At 32.7% G+C, this 25,169-nt stretch overlaps 1 protein-coding gene and 1 long non-coding RNA gene across 2 annotated transcripts; both read right to left on the bottom strand.

Annotated features, from left to right (window-relative positions):
• Positions 1-13,715: 13,715 nt before the first annotated feature.
• Positions 13,716-16,594, bottom strand: LOC108481935 (histone-lysine N-methyltransferase ATXR6). Its single transcript, XM_017785027.2, has 6 exons — positions 16,131-16,594; positions 15,768-15,842; positions 15,433-15,662; positions 15,102-15,202; positions 14,793-15,005; positions 13,716-14,705 (listed from the first exon to the last, which is right to left on the bottom strand). Exons 1-6 carry the CDS (start codon positions 16,387-16,389, stop codon positions 14,546-14,548), a joined length of 1,038 nt encoding a protein of 345 aa, XP_017640516.1. The 5' UTR covers positions 16,390-16,594; the 3' UTR covers positions 13,716-14,545.
• Positions 16,595-23,272: 6,678 nt separating this feature from the next.
• LOC128293061 (uncharacterized) lies at positions 23,273-24,718 on the bottom strand. The gene is made up of 2 exons (XR_008283090.1): positions 24,515-24,718; positions 23,273-23,502 (listed from the first exon to the last, which is right to left on the bottom strand). It is a non-coding gene; the product is annotated as an uncharacterized LOC128293061 (long non-coding RNA).
• Between the last annotated feature and the right edge of the window lie 451 nt (positions 24,719-25,169).

Raw genomic sequence — 25,169 nt, 5'->3', positions numbered from 1 at the left:
TTATAATGGCATGTATATTTAGATTCATATAGGCTACATTAGTCTGAGAATTGACTAAACTGTAGCTCTAATGCCAATAAATGTAACACCTTTAACCCATATCGGTTGCCAGAATAGGGTTACTAAGTATTACCGGAGTTTACAGACCAAATATTCAAACATCTCATCTCATATAACATTCATATCGAAAACCAATCAAAATCAGTGATATTATCCTTTATACAAGTTCTCAAGGCTCAAAATACACATTAGAAATAAGTTGGGACTAAATCTGGTACTCCAAGAATTTTTCAGAAAGCATCAAAATTTTTCAAAGGTGCAAGGGACACACGCCAATGTGGCCAGGCCGTGTGGCTCACACGGTCAAGAGACACGCTCATGTCTCAGTCTCAGGTCATGTGAGCATTAGAAATAGGAGCACGCAACCGTGTCCCAACCCATATCCATACCCGTGTAACTCTCTGACTTGGGTTACACGGCCAAGCCACACGTCCGTGTGCTAGGCCGTGTGAGCATTCTATTTTGTGCAAATTAAAGATACAAAAGACACACGACCGTGTCACTTGGTCGTGTGTCACACATGGCTGAGACACACGCCCGTGTCTCTGCCCGTGTGGACAAAAATAGGCCATTTTCCTAGCCATATTTCTGACCCAAATTTGTCATGAACTTAAATAAACATTTTGTACATCAACAAGGCAAAACAAGGCATTCAAATCAAGGCAAAATCAATACTTAAACATGTAATACTATCACATACCAACAATATGCCCTTAGGCTCTTTACATGACAACATAACTCTTAATCAAATAACCAATTTCACCTACATGACCAAATACATATATGCATAATTTACCAAATATACCTATTCAGCCCAACCATCAATATACATATAAGATTTCCATCATTCAAACATTTCAAACACACATCAAGCATGATAAGACCACTTACATACACATCAAAATTTATCCATCACAAGCCATTCAAATGGCTAGTTCCAACAAAACATTTATATGTCATCATTGGCCAAATTAACCTATACATGTCATTATAACCAAAATTAATTTATTAATTATACCGAAAAGGCTGATGTATAGTGTGAAGTTGCTCCAACCAGCTTCCAGCCAAAATGAGCTTTCGAATTACTATAAAACATGAAAAATAACACAGAGTAAGCATTTAAGCTTAGTAAGTTCGTATAATAAGGAAATCAACTAACCATTTAAGTACATTTAAGGTAAGCATGCTAATATAACCAAACCAATTTGGCCAAAAGCCTAAACACATATCCTCAACATGTTAGCCATGTATCACTTTCCATAACCAATAAACATGGATGTACATAATCACTAGGTAAGATTCACATACATGTAACATCCATCTTATATTTCAATATATTATGTAATATCATTTCTATGTAATTCAAGTATATAACCGTAATTGTTCATTTCGAACTCATATTGTTTCATATCAAAACTTTGCCGTTGAACCATTTAAAATGTCATTGGATACACGAGTAATACACACGAAGTGTACAAATTGTAATCCGTCAATTCATGTACTTGTATGCTTATAAAAGCATGTAAACGGGAACCTTTTTCGAGCCATATAACAGGAAGCTCATGTGAAATAAGTAACGGGAAGCTCATACGGGCTGTATATCAGGAAGCTCAAGAGAGCTGTGTTGTGTCCGCAACACATGCAGGATCACAACCATATCGGGAACCCTAATGACATGTTATTTGTATCCTTCGAATTTTTAAGGTTTAAACGGGACTCAATAATTATTGGATATGTGATCATAATTACACATGAAAATTTGTACAAATCACATACAACAACATTCAATTTTAAAACATATAAATAGGGGTGTTCAATCGGTTAACCGACCCGAAATAACATTAACCGAATTAACCGACCCTTCAAAATTTTTAACCATTAACCGAACTGAAATTTTTTACAAAAAAATTAACTGAACTGAAATTTTTCGATTAATTCGATCGGTTAACCGAATTAACCGAAAATTATATGGTTTTTTAAATTTTTGGTTAAAATAAGTATAAAATTAACCAAATTAACCGAATTAACTGAATTACCCGAATTACCCAAATTAACCGAATTAACCGAATTATTTGTATAAAATTATATGTTTTTTTATTTTTATTTTTAGTTTTAAATTTTTATTTTTATTTATTAAATTATTTGTAATTTTTATGATTGGGTTGGGTAATTGGGTTAGGTTGGGCACTTGGGTTAATATATATTAGATTGGGTATTTGGGTTTATGTTGGATTGGGTTTGAGTGAATAATGGGCTATTTATATATTATAATTTTATTTATTAATTTTTCGGTTAAATCAAAAAAATTCGGTTAACCGATCGATTTCGAACCGAATTAACCGTTAACCGAAAACTCAAAAAATTATTAATCGACCCCCAATAAAATTAATTTGGTTAACCGACTGATTAACCGAATTCGGCCGATTGACTAAAATTTTTCAATTTTACCCAAATTTTGCACACTCCTACATATAAATATACAATTTAGTTACACGAACTTACCTCGATAAGTTTTCGTAGATATGAAGGCTACTAGTCTGATACTTTTTCTTTGCCTCAATCTAACTCCGTATTAGGTCTATTTGGACTTACACGAATGAATTTAACTCAAGTTAATATATTTCATATTCAATTTAATCCAATACCATCTTTGAAATAATTACTATTTTGCTTCTATACTTTTAATTAATTACAGTTTAGTCCCTAGGCTCAAAAAAATGAAATTCATACAATTTAATCTTTATTCAAGCCTAGTCAATTTTTGTACATATCAATAGCAATCCATGTATTTCAAAAATTTAGAATTTTTCCATAAATTTTTCATCTTTTAGTTTAGTCCCTAATTGATAATTTTTTCAAAATTCTCTTTACAAAAGTTGTTTATCTAACAACAACATTTCATTTTCTATCATAAAACTTTAAAATTCAACTATACTCATTCATGGAAAAACCCTAATACTTTAACAATTTTGTAAATTAATCCCCGAGATAGCTAGATTAATCTATTACGATCTCAGAAACATAAAAATTATTAAAAACGAGACTAAAATACATACCTAATTAAGGCAAATAAGTCTGCTAGAACTCAAGCTTCCATGGCTAGGGTTCCCATATTTTTTATGAAAGATGATAAGAATGAATGATAATAATAATTATTATTATTATTTAATTCATTTATTATCATTATTTTATTAACTTTCCAAAATTAACCTTACTAATTTATTTAATATCCAATGATGAATAATCATTCTTATCTACTAACTACTCTAAATGGTCTATTTTCTATATAAGGACCTCCAATTTTAAATTTCATAACTATTTGATACTTTTAACTACTAGAATTCAATTTTCACTCTTTATGCAATTTAGTCTTTTTTATCAAGCTAGGCTTGTAAATGGTAAAATTTCTTAACGAAATTTTCATACGATATTTCTATCATACTGTAGACCATAAATTAATATTAAAATAAATTTTCTTTCGACCTCGAATTTGTGGTCCTGAAACTACTGTTACAATTTCATTGAAAACGGGCTATTACATGTAGTTAGTTACACGACCGTGTAACTTTTGTTGGAAATTTTGCATTTTGACCCACATGGCCTCAGTGAATTACTAGATAAATGGTCTTGTATCTCAATGCTACACAGTCTCATCCTTCCACACAGCTTGGCCACACGGCCATATAACATCTGTTTTACATTTTTCTTTTATTTTGTGACATGTTTCAAATTAGTCCTTGTACAATTTTGAACTTGTTTTAGAGCTTTCGTAAGCTCGATTGAGACCCAAATTAGGTTGTTAATCATGTTTTGCATAGATAATAATTTTTTAAATTGATCTTTAAATCATAATTGCATGTAATGATCTCTGTTTTCTGTAGTAGCATCCCGTAGCTTGAGTCTGATGATCGAACCCAGTATGAGGTGTTACATAGCATGAATGCCTCAAAACTCAATATACGGGTACTAAGTCTTAAGGCATAAAACATCGAAGCTAAATTCATGAAATTATGGCTGAAGTCTCGAGACATGGGTCCAATGTATCAAGACATGAAACTTAAAAGTTAAAATTCAAAAACAAGGGAGGCATGCTGATCGCATTATTTCGTGATAGGTGTTAAATATTTATAATTAATCGTTCTTGAAACTAACTATTATCATGATGTAGGCAAGTGTACCTATCAAACAGTAGTATAGTTTTAGCAAGACCGGATTGTCAAACCCAAAGGAACTAAAAGTACTAGTAATGACTGTCTTTTTATTATCTAGCCTAAGAATAAAGAGGTTTTGTTTTAACTAACTAATTATCTAAACTAAGAACGCACAGAGAAAAGAATTGGGGAATTGCTTTTGGGAAAAATTAATTGACTTAAGACAATACCTAAGGAAAAATCCACCTAGACTTTACTTGTTATTCTGGCTCCGAATCGGACGATTTATTCATTCAACTTGTTCCATAGAGATCCCTAAGTTATGTTATTATCCCTATTCAAGACTAATAACGTCTAATCCCTAGATTGAATAACCGAAAGTTTTCTCTAATTAACACTCTAGGGTTGCATTAACTCGATATATGGATCCCCTTATTAGGTTTCACCCTAATCCGGCAAAATCTTGTCACCCTATGTCTAGGCGCGCAATCAACTCCACTTAATTATGACGAATGTACTCTTAGACAGGGTCTATTCCTCCTCTGAATAAGAGCATGTCTTGAATCAGTATCATGGGATATCAAAACAAGAATTAAGAACACATAATTAAGAAAAAGTTAAATATTAATCATACGATTCAGAAAATAATAACAAGATCTGTCTTAGGTTTCATTCCCCTTAGGTATTTAGGGGTTTTAGTTCATAACTAAATAAGAAAACATCTCAGAAGAATAAAGAATACAAAACATAAAGAAAACCTAAAACTCCTAAAGGGAAATTGAGGAGAGATCTTCAGTTTTGATGATGAATCCAATTTCTGAGATGGATCAATCGACTTTCTTGGAGTAATTCCTTACTCCCTATTTTGTGTCTCCCTTTTTCTCCTCTTCTAGGGTGTATTTATAGGCTTTGGAATGCCTAGAAGCCCTCAAAAGTGGCCTTTTCTGAATTGGACTTAACTTGGGCTCGGCAGGGACACGCCCGTGTGCGATTACTTCAGGCCGTGTTCGATCCTGTTAGAATGGCACGGGCGTGTGCTATACTTGTGTGAGTCGTGCTTTGATTCTGCCAGATTGACACGGCCGTGTGGTCTGCCCGTGTGAGGAAGTCCAGGACGTGTTAAGTTCGTACTTTGGCCCATTTTCTCTATTTTTGGCCCGTTTCTCTTTCCTTTCACTCTCTTATGCTCTCCTAAGTATAAAACATGAAATTAAAGCATTAGGAGCATCGAATTCACCAATTCTAATGAGAAATCATCTATAAAATGCATTAAACATGGGGTAAAAATATGTATAATTTACAGTTTATCACATGTCTCGAGACATAGCCTGCTTTTTGGTAGTTTGACTCAGGATTAGTAATCTAGCTCCATGTTTGATTGTCTTTGACCCCAGTTTAACGTATATGAGTCCATTTGTGTTCATTTAACATTCCTAACATCTATTAATTATAATTGTGACACTTGACTTGTTTTTTTCCCCAAATTTTTAAATTTAGCGTTGTTTTAATGTTTGCGTTGCCTCGATAACGAATGTGGTCTCTTACAACCGGTCGACTTCTGAGCCAGATGTAGTGTAATAGCCCGTTTTTAGTAAAATTAGAATAGTGGTCTCGGGACCACAAATCTGAGTCCGAAAGAAAAATTATTTTAATATTATTTTATGACCTGCATTATAATTGAAATATCATATGAAAAATTCGTAAAGAAATTTTATTGATTATATGTCTAATAGATGGAAAAGACCAAATTGCATAAAATACAAAAGTTGAGTTCTAGTAGCTATAAGTACCAAATAGCTACAGAATTCAAAATTAGAGGTCCTTATATGGCAAATAGACCATTAAGAGGACTTAGTAGATAAGTATGATAATTCATCAATGAAAAACTAAATAAAGAAAAGGACTAAATTAGAAATATGAAATAATAAAAGATGATATTTTAATTAAATACAAAAATATCATCATTTTCATCCTATTTCCCAAATAAAAAGATGGAAACCCTAGCCATGGAAATTGGGTTTTGAGAAAAATTATTTGGCTCAATTAGGTATGTTTTTTTTGTCCTATTTTTAGCAATTTTTATATTTCTGAGATCATAATAGCTTAATCTAGCTATCTCGGGGATTAATTTGCAAAGTTATCAAAGTACTAGGGTTTTTCCATGGATGAGTATGCATGAATTATGAAGTTTTATGGTAGAAAATGAAAGATTATTGATAGATAAACAACTTTTGTTAAGGAAATTTTGATGAAATCATGATTTTGGGGCTAAATTGAAAAGTTGTAAAATTTATGGAAAATTATAAATTTTATGAAATACATGGGCTGCTATTGTCATATGTAAAAATCGACTAGGCTTGGAATAAGGATTAAATTGTATGAATTTCTTTTTCCGAGCTTAGGGACGAAATCAAAATTAATTTAAAGTATAGGGACAAAATGATAATTTTGTCTAAGATGTGAAATGGACTGAATTGAATATGAATTGATGTTAAATTCAGTCGTACAGATCTGGATAGATAAAAAATAAAGTTAGATCATGGAAAAGAAAAAAGTGTCGGATTAATAGATTTTGCGTACACGAACAATTGTCGAGGTAAGTTCGTGTAACTAAATTGTGTATATTTATATGTTTGGAATTAATGTTGTATATGTGAATTTTATAAATGCCATATGTATAAAATTGATCACATATCTGATAATGTCTGATAAATAATAAGTCTCGTTTAGATAAATGAGATTCGATGGATACAGGGTTTCTGAATTAGTTGTGGTCCTGTATATGTTGCGGACACACCATAGCTCGAAAGAGTGTCCCGTTATTAGCTCTCATAAGCATCCTGATATTTGGCCCTCTCGAGCTTCCCTTTATATAGTTCTTGGGAACTTCCCATTAATAGCTCTTTAGAGCATCCCGATCAATTGTGATCCTACATGTGTTGTGGGCACACCACAACTCTTATGAGCATCCTGTTATATGACTCTTCGTGAGCCTCCCGATGAAAGGCTATTTGTGAGCTTCCTGATTAATGGCTCTCCAGAGGTTCCCGATATGGCTCGCTTGAACTTCTCGATATATGGCTATCTGAAGCTTCCTGATTAATGGTTCCTCGAAGCTATTTGTTATTGGCTCGCATGAGCTTCCTGACTATGGCTCTTATGAGTTTCCTGTTATACATCCCGGTTAAGCTTTTCGTTACATGGCTCACATGAGTTACCTGTTATATGGTTCGAGGGAGAGCTTCTCGTTTATGTGCTTGTATGAGTATTCCTGAATATGAATTGACGGTTTACATCTTTGTACACTTCATGTGCACTACCTTTGTATCCGTCGATATTTTGAATGATTCAACTGGTAAAGTTACGATATGAGATGATATGAATTCAAGATGAATTACTATGAGAAATACTTGAAATACAAATATATGATATGTACATGTTCATGGACACTTGAAGTGATAAATACATTTATGTGGAAATTGAATATTGATGAGCTCATTCATGTTTCTTGGTATTTATGTGAATTACATGACTAACAAGCTTGATGAGGATATGTGTTTAGGCAATTGGCCAAATTGGTTTGAGCATGTTTATTCGCTTACCTTAAATGTGAATTAATTGGTAAGTTAATTTTCTGTTATACGAACTTACTAAGCAATAAATGCTTATTCTGTTTTATTTTCTTTGTTTTATGGTAACCCAGAAGCTCGTTAAGGTTGGAAGCTGGTTGGAGCCACATCACACTATCAATCACCCTTTTTCAGTATATTTATTAAATCAACTTTGGTATAATGGCATGTATAGGTTAATTTAGCCATTGATGGCATGTAAATGTTTTGTTGTGATTAGCCATTTGAATGGCTTATGTATGATACATTTTGATATAGATAAGTATATGACCTTATCATGGTTAATATGTGTCTTGGTATAATTGATTGATGGTTAACAAAAAGGTAAATTGTAACATGGTTTGAGTTGGTATAGTTGATACAAATATGAATATATATATATGTAAGTGATCAAATTGTTAAATATGGATATTTGGTTATATATGATGATATGATATGCATAAGACTTAGTTTTGGCTTAATTCAAATGTTTTATATTGGTTTGGGAATGTATTTAAGTTATTGTAGGTAAAAGACAAGTTTAGGTGAGAAATATGGCTAGGAAATGGTCTTATTTTGTCCACATGGGTGGAGACACGGGCGTGTGTCTCAGCCGTGTATGACACACGGCATAACACATGGGCATGTGATTTGGCCGTGTGTCCCTTTGCATTTTCAAAATTTCAAAACAGAATGCTCAGAATTGATCACATGGCCTGGCACACGGGCGTGTGGCTTGGCCGTGTGACCACTGCATCTATTTAATGATGTTCACAAGGCCTAGTACACAAGCGTATGACTCAAGTCAAAGAGTTACACGGGTACGAACACGGGCTAGGACACGACCATGTGCTCTATTTCGAATGCCTACACGGCCTGAGACACAGACTGTAACACCCCGAACCCGAGACCGTTGCCGGTGTCGGACACGAGGGGTTAACAAGCCAAAACCACTTATGGCACCGACCAATTTGACATTCCCAGGCAAGCTGGAAAACTGCGTCGCTGTCGCCTTAAAAAGCATATCTCGAGTTTCACAACTCGGAAACTGATTCCGTAAATTTTACCTGAATTTAGACTCATATATCCATCCATGGATTTATTTCTAGAATTTTTGGTCGGGCCAATTGGTACAGTTTATTAGTTAAAGTCGCCCATGTTACAGGGGTCGACTACACTGACCTTTGCACGTTACAACTTGAATATCTCTCTGTACAGGGTTTCAATACTGATACCGTTTGTTTCCAATGAAACTAGACTCAAAAAGGAATCTTCACATATAAGGCATGACTTCTAATTCATTCTGGATAATTTATGGAAAATTTTCAAAGCCGCGACAGGGGACCCACAAACCGTTCCGGCCCTGTCTCACGAGAACTTTAATATCTCTCGGTATACTGATCATATGATCGTTTCGTTACTTTCATATGAAAATAGACTCGTCAAGGTTTGATCACATAATTTATTCACTATTTAACACCATTCCTACAAATTTTGGTGATTTTTCACATCCACGTCACTGCAGCTGGCAGCATCTGTTTTTAAGGTAGGCTTTACCTATATTGTAGTTCCCATGGACCAACTATAGTCTAGTCATACTTAGGTCCACATGTGATCATATTTAGCCATTCCAATGGCTGATCATGTGACCAACTCTCTCATTCCAAACCATAATCACATCATGAAGCCAAATATAATTACAAACCACATATGGTCAAATTCCATACTCCACTTTTACGAACCATTTTCGCATGGCCGTACACATATACATCACAAGTACTTAAAAACAACCGAGGGTGGTCCTATACATGCCATATCCGAACTCAACTAAAGGAGTACAAAAAAGGGCTTTGATAGTGTGGTTGACTTCAACTTCTATGATCCCGAATCCGATCGCTAACGAGCAAAATCTATAACAGAGAAACAAAGAAACGGAGTAAGCAATTTATGCTTAGTAAGTTTGAGCCATAATATACACACAACCAAAGCATAGCATTCAAGTAGCTAAACAATAATTCATATGCACAATTTCTCAAAGACATGCTTACTTCACAATCCCAACTCTTATTTTCATACACAAACAACGGCTTAGTTAAGGCCGATAGCTCGTTTATCATTGGAGCGAATATTCAACGACTTACTCATAGTGTGCAAAGCACACACAAAACATACCTTGTTGGGAATTTCACAAGTGCATTAACTGAAAATTTTCCAGCAGCTTATAAATTTGAATCACATACCTTCGGAGTTTATCCGGATATAGCTACTGTTCAAAACACCTTCGGACATAGCCCGTTATGGTAACCGCACAAATGCCTTCGGGACTTAACCCGGATATCACAACTCGCACAATTGCCTTCGGCTTAGCCCGGATATCATAGCTCGCACAATTGCCTTCGGCTTAGCCCGGATATCACAATTAGCATTAATTGCCTTCGGCTTAGCCGGATATCACTCGAACATTCATGCACATCTTTGTTTCATTTTCACAACAAAACTTTTATGCACAATTCACTTAACAAAAATATCATTTCGCTCAATGGCCATATACAAGGGCGAATTTCGATTGCTTATTACTTCATTCAATCGAATCAAAATCTAAGTTTCGATACTCGAAAAAACTTACCTCGGATGTTGTCGAACGATTCCGATGGCTATTCGACTACTTTTTCCTTCCCTTTATCGAATTTGGTCCCCCTTTGCTCTTGAGCTTAATTTAACAAATAATTTGATTCAATCATTTGAGTATCGAAAAGAAGAACTCAAGGCACTTAGCCCACATATACTCACTAGACATTAAAGTCACATAAGTACGAATTCATGAATCGACTTAACACACAAAGCCTTCAACATGCTTACTCATGGCGAACAACTCAACCTCTTAGGCACTCATTCATGGCCGATTATGCATGTTGATGTTGAGGCCAATTACATGTTTAACACCACACATGAATGGCACACATTTTACTAGCTAATGCTTTACATATTGTAGCTCAATACTTATAATATAGCATCAAGCACTCATATGGCCGATTATACTTAGTCATACTTGCACCAAATCAACAATAAATTCCAAGATTTTCACATCATATGTGTACTAGGCCAAATGTACTTGCAATTTCACAACCATTCTTCAAAATTTTCTTCTTTAAGCAAACATATTTATCACTTACTTCATAACCAAAACATCATGTGCAAACATATACACATATAGGTGCATGGCCGAATCTCAAGGTGTTCATAACCATCTAAAACACAAATTTTTTTACCATTCAAGTAACAAGCATAAATCATGCTCATGAATGCACCATGGCCGAATACATCACAACCATACCCTTTCAACTTCGGTCATGGTTAAACAAAGATTTCAATGCCCTACTCAAGAATACTAAAAAGAAATTTCAAGAGTAGTCAATCCATCATTACATGCATCATCAACAAGCTTCACATTTAGCATGCAATGGCTTTAACACAATATCAACCTTGGCCAAATACCATTTTCATGGCATAACAAGGATTTGAACCATGGCTAACATGCACATCAAGTTAGCAACCAAAACAAGCATGAACTTCATGACACAACCTCAAACATACCTTAATCTTGATACAAGTATAGCCAAATCTCCTTCTTGTTCTCTTCCAAACCAAGCATGAAGCAAAACTCCTATCTCCTCCTTAGTATTTTCGGCCAAAAGGAAAGAACAAGGATGAACAATTTTTTTCTTGTTCTTCTTTCACTTGCACGGCAATGGGGGGAGGGGGGGAAATGCCACACTTACACACATTTTTTTATTTCTCATCCAACATCATTAATTTTTTTATCATTTAATACATCATGCATTAACAAAACATGTTTCAACATGTTTTCTTTGCCCATAAACCATGTCATGGCCGGCCACTATGCCATCTTTGGGGAATTTGACATGCAAATCCCTTAATTTTGCATGTATTTTCAACTAGTCATCACACATTTCCCCATCATACTTTCAAAGTTTACTACTAGGTCCTTTCTAGTGAAATTCACCTTTATAACACTAAATCGAACCATCAAAAATGTCACACATGAATACACACATATTATAGGCATCAAAATAAATTTTAAATTATTTTTACGCCTCAGTTTTCTGGTCCCGAAACCACATTCTGACTAGGGTCAATTTTGGACTGTCACACAGACGTGTCACTTGGCCGTGTGAGCCACACGGCCTAACCACACGGGCGTGTGTGCCTTGCACCTTGATAAAATTTTGAGATTTTGCAAAAAAATTTCTGAGTACCCGGTTTAGTCTCTACTTGTTTCTAATGCATATTTTGGGCATTAAGGGCTAATTTAAGGGACAATATGATTTATTATGAATGATTTCTGATATGAATGTTAAATGTTATGAAATATTTGTATTTAATCTATAAATTTTGGTAATGCTCCATAATATTGTTTCGACGACGAATACAGGTTAAGGGTGTTACATGTAGGGTGTTAAAATTCGAGTGAATAGTCATTTCAATTGATGCCATTTGTTGTTATTGGTTAGGCAGTAAAAGTTTTGTTGGGCCAAGGCATTGTAGGAAACTCAATGTGCAACAACTGTAATCTTAATAACCTTTTTTAGGTTTTCATGTTTGAAGAGCCACTCATGATCGAGAAGCTTATAAAAAAAGCTCCTTATAGATAATTTGAGTCTCATGCATAAATGGCTACAGAATCTCGCAAAATATATATTAGCTAGTAATTCTTCATTAGTGATAGGAAAGCCTACAATGGTAAGTTCGTCAAAAAGAGGTCATATCTCTCACAAGTATTCAACAATGAACTTGGTGTCCTTAGAGACTCAATTCAAATGATGGTGGAGGTTGAAGATGTGGGTTTGCGATTTACTTGCAAATGCAGCGTAGAAGTTGTCTCAAACAACTTTGAAGGTGTCGACTGATGCAACAATAGACATAATGGTGGCTTTCACGAATACCATGGGGACATTTTAGGTGAGTTTACCCTGATGAAACCAAGCCTTGTAATCTGGATTAGTAGCCTTATGACCATCTATGGTGACAGTTTGTGGAGGAGATGGCTTGGAGTAATTGAGATGACTGTAGAGATCATGGCTTGAAGTTGCATAATGAGTTGATCCTTTCAAGTGAAATTCTGACTGCGGGAGAGTTTAATTGAGGATTGGCATAAGGAATTGATTGGATTAAGTGTTTGAGGCTGTCGGAGACATTGGTGGTTTTAGCATTGTGATGAGTGTAAAAGGATGCTATGATGAAGAGAAATGCTGGAAAAAGAAAAACTGAATCTGTTAAGGATTACACGTTAGATTGTAAGTTTAATATGATGTCGTACAAAAGCAAGGCAAATTGCAAAGAAAGAACTTGAGTTTTACAAGGCAAATTGCAAAGAAAGAACTTGAGTTTTATTGAATTGTAGCAAGCTTTACATGCAAGACATTATGTGTAAATTATGAAACGAAGAGGTACTGAAAAAACATACTTGAAATGAACTAACAATAAAGAAGTAATTATGAAACGAGTAAATAGTGGACTTAATCAAAACATCATGTGTCGTTTGGTTACTAATGTAACATGGAGAAAAAGTTTATTTATTAAATATGTATTACAATAGTTAAGACATAAAATAAAAAATAGTTATTACAAATTTAAACTTGATATTAGGAAGATGAGTATAATTCTTGTAAAAATAAGATCACTTCAAAATAAACAAAATTGTTCTTTCTCTTTACTAAAATAAATCATAAAAGTGGCTAAATATTACCGATTAAATTAATTTATTGCTAACTATATACTAAAACATAAAAATTATACTCCAACTACACATAAAAGTAAACTAAAAACAATTGAGGAAGAAGCAATGAGTAAGAAAATGGCATTAGAACCACTAAAATTTCAAATCAATAGAAGTCTTTCTCCATTAAACCAATGGTTTGGTAAATGGTAATTGCAGCAAAACTTATTTTTTAGAATAGGTAAGACATGGGCGTTAGCAAGACAACAATGTAAGGAAACAATCATCGTCAAGCCTTACAAACAATAAAGTTCGCTTAATTCGAACACACTTTTGAAATACCACGTCTAAAAATTTGATATACATTATTCTTCAGTAGATCCGCTGCGGCTTCTGTTATTGCTGGACAAGGCCTGGCCTGGACCTTGAAACACCCAAACCAAAGTACATAAAAAAATTTATTCCAGTTTACATGGAATGGAAAAGGACCACCACAACCACAATCCATTGTGGGGGGTTGCACCTGATTCAGATCCTATGGCATCAGCTGCACATTGACTAACCAAAAACAGTGTGAAAGATTGGAGTGGACCACTAATCTGACGGTACACAAACGCACTGTCAATACAATGCTTATGCCTTTTAATTATGGACCATCCCAGCTAGATTTGTTTCTGAATCAAAACAAGGGTGGTCCTGAGGCCCTTTTGTTAAACACAATGGTTCGTAAGGCTTGTTAAGCCCAAACAAAAAATGTTGTTCAGAAATAGAATCGACATTTCAATAGGGTTGAAAGTAAACATTATGATGGATGCCATATGAACCTTTTTCCTGATACAGAAAATGTTTAACCCTCAAAGAAAAGGCTTAAATTAGTGAACAAAAAGGGACAATCATGTGTATACAATTATCTTGCCAAGTTTGAAGTAATACCATCGGTTCCAACCTAATCTTAGTATGGGAATCTATAATCAAGCAGAATCAAAAAGCTAAACAAAATGTTCAGTGGGGTATTCATGTTCATATCCATTGTAATCATAGTACAACCTTTCTCCCTTTCTTATATCTCTGTTAGCAATCAGCAACACTCGACACTCCCCATTCACATCGTACCTTACGCATTTTACATTTTGCTTCTTTCTCCCATCCCTGCATTAAGATCGACAGTACTTTCATATCCAAAGCTAAAAAAACAAAACAGAAATATACGGAGTACATAGAATAAGATGGACTTACGGTGAGAAGTTGTTGATGCCATTGACAAAGCGGGCAATGTTACTACGCTTGTCAGGGCAAATAACAAGGCTTTTTGAAGGATTTGATGCATGAAGAAGGGTCATCATGCTATCTCCATCATCATTTTCACGGTTCTTCAAGTAATCAACATCTCCAACATATTCTGTGATTATAGTTAAATCCTTTATATATCTATCAGCCTGTACAGTGAACCTGCCAAATATCAAACATCAATAGCTGGCTTGAAAGCTAAATGTGCATAATAGCGCAATAGAATTACAATCTATAAACTGATAACGTTTTACATACCCTTCCACAGGATCAAAGACGACCATGAGAGGAGGGCATTCTCCTTTTTCCATCATCTTTTTGCATAAGTTTAATGTCTCTATATCCTCTTTGGGTAGAATCTGGAATGGATCGAATTCATCAAATTAATCCCACATGGTTAAATCGGACCATTGAAATTTCAGTGACAAGACGCACCCATGCCTAATGGATAAGGCGCCTGACTTCTAATCAGGCGATTGTGGGTTCAAGTCCCACTGGGTGTGCAATTAACACTATTATTTTTCATTCTTACAAATATTATATTTTTTTATAAAAATCGTAAAATCATTAAAAAAAAAAAAGTCATTACCTGCATTCCTCCCTTCTCAAGAGCTGCACAATTAGCCGACCTTAGTGCCATGCCAGGCCGGTAAGTGAGCCCATCACTGTACTCAGTCCCAGAGGCTTTCAGTGCGGTTGCCAATGAAGCCATTTGTTCCAATCTCCTTTGTGGGTCTTCTGTTGGATTATATGCCAACAACTTCCTTTTCCTCTTGGACACCGCTAAGCTACAAGTTCTCTTTCTCTTTTTAATGTTGCCTAAACAGCCCATAAACAGAAACAATTACTCCGCCTATCTAATAATTTTGCATTTCTATAAATGAAATGAGTGGGAAATTCATTTGATAGATTGATTTTACTTACTTTGGTTTTCCATGGACTCGGATGACCTTCGAATCCGAAAGAAATCAACAATTTTGGTCTGAACTAGCGGAAACACTGAATATATAGAAAAAAAAAGGACAAATAAATAAAAATTGCATTACTTTATACAACTTTATATCCCAAGGATTTAGCAGTGAATAGCTTAACTTTACTGAAACAATTCATTTCAATCTCATTCTAACATCCTAAGTGGTTAAATTTCAGAAGCTAAAATCCACAAGCATCGAGTAATCATTAGACAAACTAAACACCCAAATCAAGTCACGATTCAATAAATTCACAGTTTGAAAACTACCACTAAAGGGGAAGAAAATATTTTTTTTAAGGGAGAAGAAACCGTACATTGGGGTTGCTTGATATTGGTGCAGGAGGGACAAAACCAGTATCCTTTAGGCACCGAAACAAGAATGGGTCTAAGGCAAAACAGATGATATCCCTTATCGCACTTGTCACACAACAAAAGCTTGGATCCAAAATCACCCGACCCACACCTCACGCAGTAAACATCGTCGCAACCCCAGCCATCCTCGTCTTCGGAGTAGCGCTTCGGAGCTCGAGTCCTGCGCCTAAGAACCATCGTCGTCGGTTTAGGCACCGCCATTGACGAGTAAAGACAAAGAACGGAGATATGTATAAATAAATAAATAAGGAGAGCAAGCAGAAGAAAAACAAGCTAGAAATATTTCCGCAGCTTTGATGTTGGGCGGCGGATTATAAGAGAAGAGGCAGTTAGGTATTTTGGCGCGCTGGTTTTTGGTTTCGCGGGAAAACGGTTCCGCGCCATGTTTTGGGTTTTTGGAAGGTGAAACGTTGGTTTTGCGCTTCTTTCCATGTATAATTTGTACATGCGTTGGGATTGGATATGGTGGAACGAGATGTAGTGTAATCGGCTACATCTTTTATGTTATGTACCGTTGGATTAGTGGATCTCCCATTGGTTTTCAGTTAAAGGCGTCCATGGGCCACATCAATTGGACCCAAATCATGAAGGCAACCAGCCTAATGAAATAAATGTTTCGATTTTTTTTCCTTTAAAAAAATGTATGAGTTAGTGAGATGGGAAGTATATCTCTTTCCTTAATTAGTGGTTCAATGTTCAAATCGTGCATTAGGTATAGAGTAGTTTTAAAATTTATGGCTAATATCTACCTCATGATACTATAGATATTAATTTATTTTTTTCAATTACAATTCAATTTCAAATAAAAGATATGATAAATAATTTTTTTAAGATAGTAAATATTAACTCTATTCCAATTTTACTTCTTTTTATTCTTTTTAATAGTATACTAAATAGATCCATTTAATAGTAGAGGGATTAATTTGATCAAGTTTCTATTGTAGAGGGGTCTCTCAAGTACATTCACTTGGAGATAACCCAACTATGCCTTTAGTTCTATTTTGGTCACTTAATTATTATTTTTTTCAATTTAGTCACTCAACTTTTTAAAATTAAGTATTTTAGTCACTCTCTCGTTAGTTGATGCTAGATGAGTGATGGAAAGTTGAACTGGACTAATTTTTTTATTAGCCTAATAACAAATTTAGTCCTCCAATATTTACACGTTCTATCAATTTAATCCTAACTCTAAAAAATCAACAAATTTAGCTATCAATGTTTATAAAATTTGTCAATTTAATTCAAATTCTAAAATTTTCAAAAAATATATTTTGAAAAATTCATTTTTTAATATTTCTTAACATATCTCCAAAACCCATTAAACAAATTGTGCTCATTTTATACTAATAACACATTATATATATTGTAAAAAATCAAATTCACTTAAATCCAAGTATCATATTTTAGATTAATATCATATTATTTAATTAAATTTCTCTAAAATTAATAATTTTTTTAACTATTACAAAACAATTATTTTGTGTTATAGTTTAGAGGAAACCTGCATTTGGAAGCAATGATTTGAGCAAGGGAAAAGCTTATTTTGTATATCTGCAAATTTCGTTTGATATAGGGCTCAAGGGGGATTTTTATTATTTTGGACCCTCTTATCTTGTTCATTGGCACAGGCCATGGTTGGTAACCAATGTCGATCCTTACCAAAATGTGCTTTTAATCGAGTACGTCCTGTTATAATTTGATGGGAACCATATCACCATGGAAACCAAGTTGTAGAATTTGATAGGTTAAAGAAAGCAACTGCAAATGTTTTGTGTTCCTTAAGACTGGAGTGTGGAGGCGATTACTTCAGATATTGTTGGCATAGCCGACATGGAAAGATTCTCTTTTTTTCTTTTTGCACATGTTTACATTTCCATTTCCATTTCCTTCACTTACAGAAATTGCAGAGATTAAGTCCGATATTCATTAGTTACTGTATATTTAGTGCAGGCTACTATGGAAGCAGAAATTGCAAATGATTTTTTTTTCTTTTTAATATCTTTCCTTTTTCTACTCAAACTTTTTAAATTAGAACTAAATTCACAAATTTTGTAAATATTGAGGGCAAAATTTTTAATTTTTTAGAATTAGAATTAAAATGATAAATTTTGTAAATATTAAGGGTTAAATTTGTTGAATTGTTTAGATTAGAATTAAATTAATAAAATGTGTAAACTTTTAGAAGGCTAAATTTATTATTAAACCAATAAAAATGGCTCACGTTAGATTTCCATTACTAATCTAATAGGAGAGTGACTAAAATATTTAATTTCAAAAGTTGAGTAATTAAATTAAAAATTAATAGTTAAGTGACCAAAATAGAATCAAAGTCATAGTTGGGTGACTATTTTATAGTTTACCCTTAAAATTTTAGTCTCTCATCCAATTTTGCTATTAAATTATTGATTTGACAATTATAAAAAGTAAATAAATATTTTAGCCTTTAGCCTTTACAATTTTTATTAATTTAGTCCTTGCTTTTTAAAATTTTAATTTTTATGTATTTTTTTTTGAATAATTTTATGCATTTTTAAAGAGTAAGAGCCAAATTAATAAAATTATAAACATTGAGAGCCAAAACATTTTTCCTTTTTATAATTGTTATATCAGCAACTCTAGTGATAAAATTAAATTGTAAATCAAAAAATTTATATAGTTTGACATATTTAAATCGTGTAAATCAAGTTTCTATCAATACCCAAAATTTTGAAATGTATTTTTATTTTTTTTTGCAAATTACATTGTAATTAATTATATTAATCATTTCATTTAGAATCAATCATTATATGAATTAGATGACGTAATTTAACTCAATTAAATCAATTAATTAACAGGTATATAAATTACATAGAATGAAACTTGAACTTATATACTCATTTATGTATTATAGATTAAATAAAATTAAATCAACTCTTGAAAATAAATATTATATATTTGTCCATAACTTCAATTAAGCACTATAAATTATAAAAGTTAGAAGAATATTATTATTTATACTTTTCATTTTACTACTAATAATTATTTATAAGCACTTCAAAAATTCCCTTGAAAACCCGAAAGGTTACAAGAAAAATTCCAATCAGCAGGGAAATTCCATTTAGGTGGATAGTTTCCTCTCCTATTACAAACAATTATCCCATCAACAACTTGATTTTCATTTCTACTAATACAAGAACAGGAAATAAAAGGAGCAAAATTTAGGAAATTCCTAATAAAATCCAAAATATGATATTGTGGGGATTTAATATCTTTAGTGTAGTGATATCGTCGAGTGTACAAGCTAGTTTAATAAAATTCTATTATTTCCATTAATATCTTTTTATAATGTGCTTAGATGTTTTTGTATACTAAGTAAAATGAAAGTAAATATTAGCTCATCAATTATCTAACATTTAATTAATATTAAGTTGAATTTTGTGGTTGGATCATAATGTGAAAAGATAACTTATATTACTAGACAATTTAAACGGTCTATAGTCTAATCGAAAATCAGCAAATCAATTAAAAAACTATTATGTCATCTATAAGTGCATTTAAGGAGATACTTTGTCTTGGGTATCAAAGTGAATAACTCCTAGAAAATAAAGATATAAATATGATTGTTTGAACTGATAGTATATCGAATAAGACCCAAGTAGAATAAATCCTAGATTTGTTTATTGATTTATTCACTTGTGATGTTCATAGTGTGACTTTCTTCAATCTTGAATATGTGATAGACTATGTGTTCATGACTTGTATACTTTAATGTATTAAAAGCTTAAGGTCAATTGGTAATAGAGCCGAAAGCTAGCACGTTGGGTATATGACTTCTACATGACATAACTTCACTTGCAATAGTAATTAATAGTCCAATAAAGGGTAAATAATTCCTCTCATAAGCATTATGTGATAGATGTGAAATTAACATGACCATAAGTCTTTTTTTTTAGGATGAATGATTTAATTACCATGTGTTAATAATTGACTTTTTCATAAAGAAAAATGTAATGGTTACCATAAGATAAAGTAGGATCATATTGGGTGAACGAATTTAACCCAAAGAGGTTAAAGATATCCTATAACGGTAACACACTCATGACAAGTTAATTGGACTAGCACTTTATTAAGTAGCTTTCGTAATTGTATATGATAAAGGAGAGCTTGATCATGGTACTATAATAGAGTGACTCCATTACTAAATAGTATTTTAATTAATAGACAAAAATTACAAATTATTTGAACCTTAATTTATATATATCCAATCATTCTTTTTTCAACTTACACACCTTGCGCAGGAAACAAAAAGATCAAAGTAGCAGATGGGTCCTTCTCGGCAATAGCCAGGAAAGGCACTGTTAAAATTTCATCTTCCTTGGTTTTACATGATGTTTTACATGTGCCAAATCTAGCTTGTAATCTTATATCGGTCAGTAAATTATCCCAGTCCTCAAATTATCATGTTATATTTGACTCCTCAATGTGTAAGTTTCAGGACATGGTCTCAGGGAGGAAGATTGGCAATGCTAAAGAATTTGGTGGAATTTACTTTCTTGAAGACGACTATCTAAGTCAACCAACAACTACTTTATGTTTAAATTATGTTTCTGATAAGGTTATGATTTGGCATTATAGGCTTGGACATCCTAATTTTTACTTTTTAAGATATTTGTTACCTAATCTATTTAAAAAAATAAAAGTCCTTCTTCATTTCATTGTGAATTTTGTGAATTGGCTAAACATCATCGGTCATTCTTTCCACCTCAAAAATATAAAGCCTCCAAACCTTTTTCGTTAATTCATAGTGATGTTTGAGGACCTTCAAGAGTCTCGACCTTTTCAGGAAAACATTGGTTTGTCACTTTTATTGATGATCATACTCGACTTTGTTGGGTGTTTTTATTAAAAGATAAGTCTGAAGTTAAAAATGTGTTTCAGTCCTTTTATGCTATGGTGAAAACACAATTTGGTGTGAAAATAGAAGTATTTCGGACTGACAATGGTGGGGAATTTTTTAGCGACCAATTAGGTGTTTTCTTAACCAAACATGAAATAGTTCACCAAAGTTCTTGTACAAATACACCACAACAAAATGGGATTACAGAAATAAAAAATCGACATCTTTTAGAAGTAACTAGAGCCTTGATGTTCACTAGTCAGGTACTACGTTATCTTTGGGTGAAGCCTTGTTAACAGCTGCATATCTTATTAATAGAATGCCCAGTAAAACTCTAAACTATAGAACTCCTTTTCGTCTCTTTAAAGATAATTTTCCTAACTCTAAATTGATCATAGATTTATCCCTCCGAGTTTTTGGGTGTAGTGTTTTTGTTCATCTTCACAACCAAGGTAAACTAGATCCTAAAGCAAAAAAAATGTGTCTTTGTTGGTTATGCTTCTAATAAAAAGGGTTACAAATGTTCTGATCCAATTGATAAGAAGATTATTGTTACCATGGATGTCACATTTGTTCAAACACAATCTTATTTTGATTCTAATCTTCAGGGAGGGAATTATACTAAGGAGGATTCTATAATTGATCAAGAAAAGATTAGGAATATACAACATAGGGATTCTAATAATGGGGAAGGCGAATTTATAATTAACACAGAAATTAATGATGTTAATGTTAATGAAAAAGAGGATGAAGGTGTAGAGTCTAATCATGAGAATAAAAAACAAACAAAGGAGTTAATTGTTTACTTAAAAAGAAATCGAAATCAAGAAAGTGGAATCCACCAGATTCATCACCAAGAATCCGACCCGTAAGATTCTGTCAAAAGTCTATGTAACACCCCTAGCCGGAGTCCGATCGCCGGTTTAGGCTATGAAGTATTTGTAACACCTCTTAACCCCAAACCGTTACCGGAACGAGGTTATGAGGCATTACCGGACATATCAGACAACTTGCGAATAATTTACAATTAATATAACTTTTATGGTATAATATAATAATTAAGTCACTATCTTGAACTCTCGAAGTTCAAACACGTATTAAAAGTAGAACGGGACTTGTTCGAGTATTCCAAAATTTTATTTTTTTATAAAAATTTCGGCAGCATTTCTGCTTATTTTTACCTAAACCTCCTGCAAATTCAAACCAGAACAACCAACACCAATATTTCACATTCATATAACTATTATTTATATCATTAACAAAATTTTAACTTAATAACTATCATAGCATCATTCAAAATTGATTAAAAACTTCATTCATTTAACAACTTAATGTTCATGTATCAAAATATCATGTACTTTCCTTACTATTTCATTTAACCATCTAAATTTTATAAATCATCCTTCACTACCCAAAGTAATATACATATTCAAGTGACTAAACAACACCTATGTACATGCCACTTTTATCCAAAAGAAAATATACATCACCAAATTTGTGTTGGAGTCGGGATTGTTTTGGATCTTTGAGCGAGACACTTGACCTCTACTAACTGCAGCACGGAAACAACCGTGACATTGAGTATGGATATACTCAATTGGTATTACTATAAATCGAGTCATATCAACAACAGTAAAAACATAAATATTAAAATACCTAACAATTAATGTCATATGTACTAATTCATAAATCAATGTATTTTCTCAAACTTAAATTTATATCACTTATGAATATACATTTCATACTTTTCTCTTATTATCACAATTCCAATTTCAATTGTAATTCTTCTCATTTCAATGCCTCAAATTCACATTTCAATTTTTCACCCTATTAACGTAACTTCGGACTTTGGCGGATACGGATCCAACCAAACACACCAATATAGCACCCAGTGCCTCATCGGATAGTTCAAGTAATAATTGACACCCAGTGTCTCATCGGCCTAGCCGAAGTAAAGTTGGTACCCAGTACCTCATCGAATCTATCCGAAGAAATATAGTGACACCCAGTGTCTCATCGACTCGAGGTCGAAGTATCCCTGAACACTTCCAATCCTATGGCATGCCAACTATATCCGACTCAGCCCGACTAGTTAATAGGGTATTCAATTCACTTTCTCAATCCTATATCACTTTCAATTCACAATTCAAATCACCAATCATTTTCAATCAATACACTTTTCAAATAATTACATATTCCATAATTCACTTATTCAATTCAATTTGATTCAATTTGCATCACTTTCATTTTCACTCAATATTCATATCAATTTCACATACTTACCTCAAGTCTTACTTACCATACATAACAATAAAAAATTCAGCAATCAATAATAATTAAAATTCAAATTATAGTAATACACACCGTAATTCTCCCGTTTTAGTCCTCGATGACTTTCTCCTTTCCTTTCGATGCTGATGCTTCAGGTTCTTTGTTGGCTACTGAAAATAATAATTTATAATCATCAATACAACATGATTCAATTTAATTCATGGGCCTAAACATGCAAATTTAACCATTTTTAATGTATATATATAATTTCACCATTAAGCTGTCTACTTGAGTCATTATTACTAAATTATTTATATCTTGAGCTACGAAACTCCAAATTAATATCCGTAAATTTTCCTTAAAACTAGACTCATATATCTTCTAACCATAAAATTTTCAGAATTTTTGGTCTAGTCATTTAGTACAGTTTATTCGTTAAATACTCCCCTGTTATTTCATTTGACAGTTCTGACCTCTCTCTACTAAAAATAAATTATCTCATTGTACAGAACTCAAACAAGGTTCTTGTTTATTTATTTTGAAACTAGATTCATTAAGGAGTTCACATATATAAATTACACTCCATAATAATTTTTGTACAATTTTAATGATTTTCCAAATTTAAAACAGGGCATCTCGAAATCACCCGAACCAGTCTTACAAAATTTCAAATATCTCTTGATTCATCAATTCATTGCTTACACTATTTATACTATAAGAAACTAGACTCAATAAGTTTTAATTACATATTTTTTTATCCTCTAGTTCAATTTATACAATTTTAGTGAATTTTCAAAGTCAGACCATTGCTACTTCCCAAAACTGTTTTGATGTAAAATGTTAATAACCAAATTTATAACACCAATTCACACCTTATTCCTATTCAAATTTCATTTAAACTCAAATTTAACTATTAAATTTTCAACATATTTTCTTAATTCGAATTTTCCTCAATTTAGTCCCTAAAACACAAAACTTATAGTTTACTTTGCAATTCAATCCTTATTTCATTTCTAACTTGAATTCCTATCAATTTAACCCCTAATTCATCTTTTTATTCAACATGAACAATATTTATAAATCTAATAACTTTCAAAATATCAACTTAATTTCATCAAAACTTTGTTCTAAAGCTTTTAAAACATCAAAATTAAGAGAAAAGGACTAAATTTAGCTTACCAAATAAGTTTGAAGCTTCAAAATCTCAATTTTCCCTTTTTCTTTTCTTTCCCTTTTCTTCCCCTGTTTTTCGAATGCTCTCTGTTTCTTATTCTTCTTTGTTTCTTTTTATTCTTTTTCTTCATTTGTTTTATATACATATATATATAATATTATTTAATAATAATAGTTAATAATAATTTATAATTTATAATTCAATAATAATCTAGAGAAATCTTTAGATTTTTTCTTTGTTTGCCGCCTCAACTATACTAAATGGTCTATTTTCCATTTTGGTCCTCTTCATTTTCTTTTAATCTACAATTTAACTTTTATCCTTTATTCAATTTAATCCTTTTACTAATTACTCTAAATTAAATTTACTTAATTAAAACCTAATTAAACACACTACTAGACTCATAAATATTTTTTAATAATTATTTTTGAACTTATTTCACTAAGACGGAGGCCCGATAACACACTTTTCTGGTGCCCACGGATTTTGGGTCGTTACAGTATTACCGAGCTAAACCTTTAATTTCAATCACATAATTATACAACAAAAGCAGAAATCAAACTGAATACATATAGATTTATAAGTTATAAAATGCCATTTTCATACGGCCAAGATATTTACAATTACAAAACGTATTTTGTCAACAGTCCAAACTATACA

The sequence above is a fragment of the Gossypium arboreum genome, chromosome 1 (assembly GCF_025698485.1).
Source record: "Gossypium arboreum isolate Shixiya-1 chromosome 1, ASM2569848v2, whole genome shotgun sequence".
Classification (NCBI taxonomy): domain Eukaryota; kingdom Viridiplantae; phylum Streptophyta; class Magnoliopsida; order Malvales; family Malvaceae; genus Gossypium; species Gossypium arboreum.
The sequence above is the reverse complement of the archived record's forward strand: the minus strand, read 5'-3'. Positions and strand labels throughout refer to the sequence as shown.

Bases quoted from the DNA above. Each gene is read 5' to 3' on its own strand.
- LOC108481935 (XM_017785027.2), bottom strand. From the start codon at position 16,389: ATGGCGGTGCCTAAACCGACGACGATGGTTCTTAGGCGCAGGACTCGA. The intron at 15,843-16,130 runs GTACGGTTTCTT...CTATATATTCAG, and splicing joins CAATATCAAGCAACCCCAAT to TGTTTCCGCTAGTTCAGACC. The intron at 15,203-15,432 runs GTAATGACTTTT...GATCCATTCCAG, and splicing joins TTGAGAAGGGAGGAATGCAG to ATTCTACCCAAAGAGGATAT.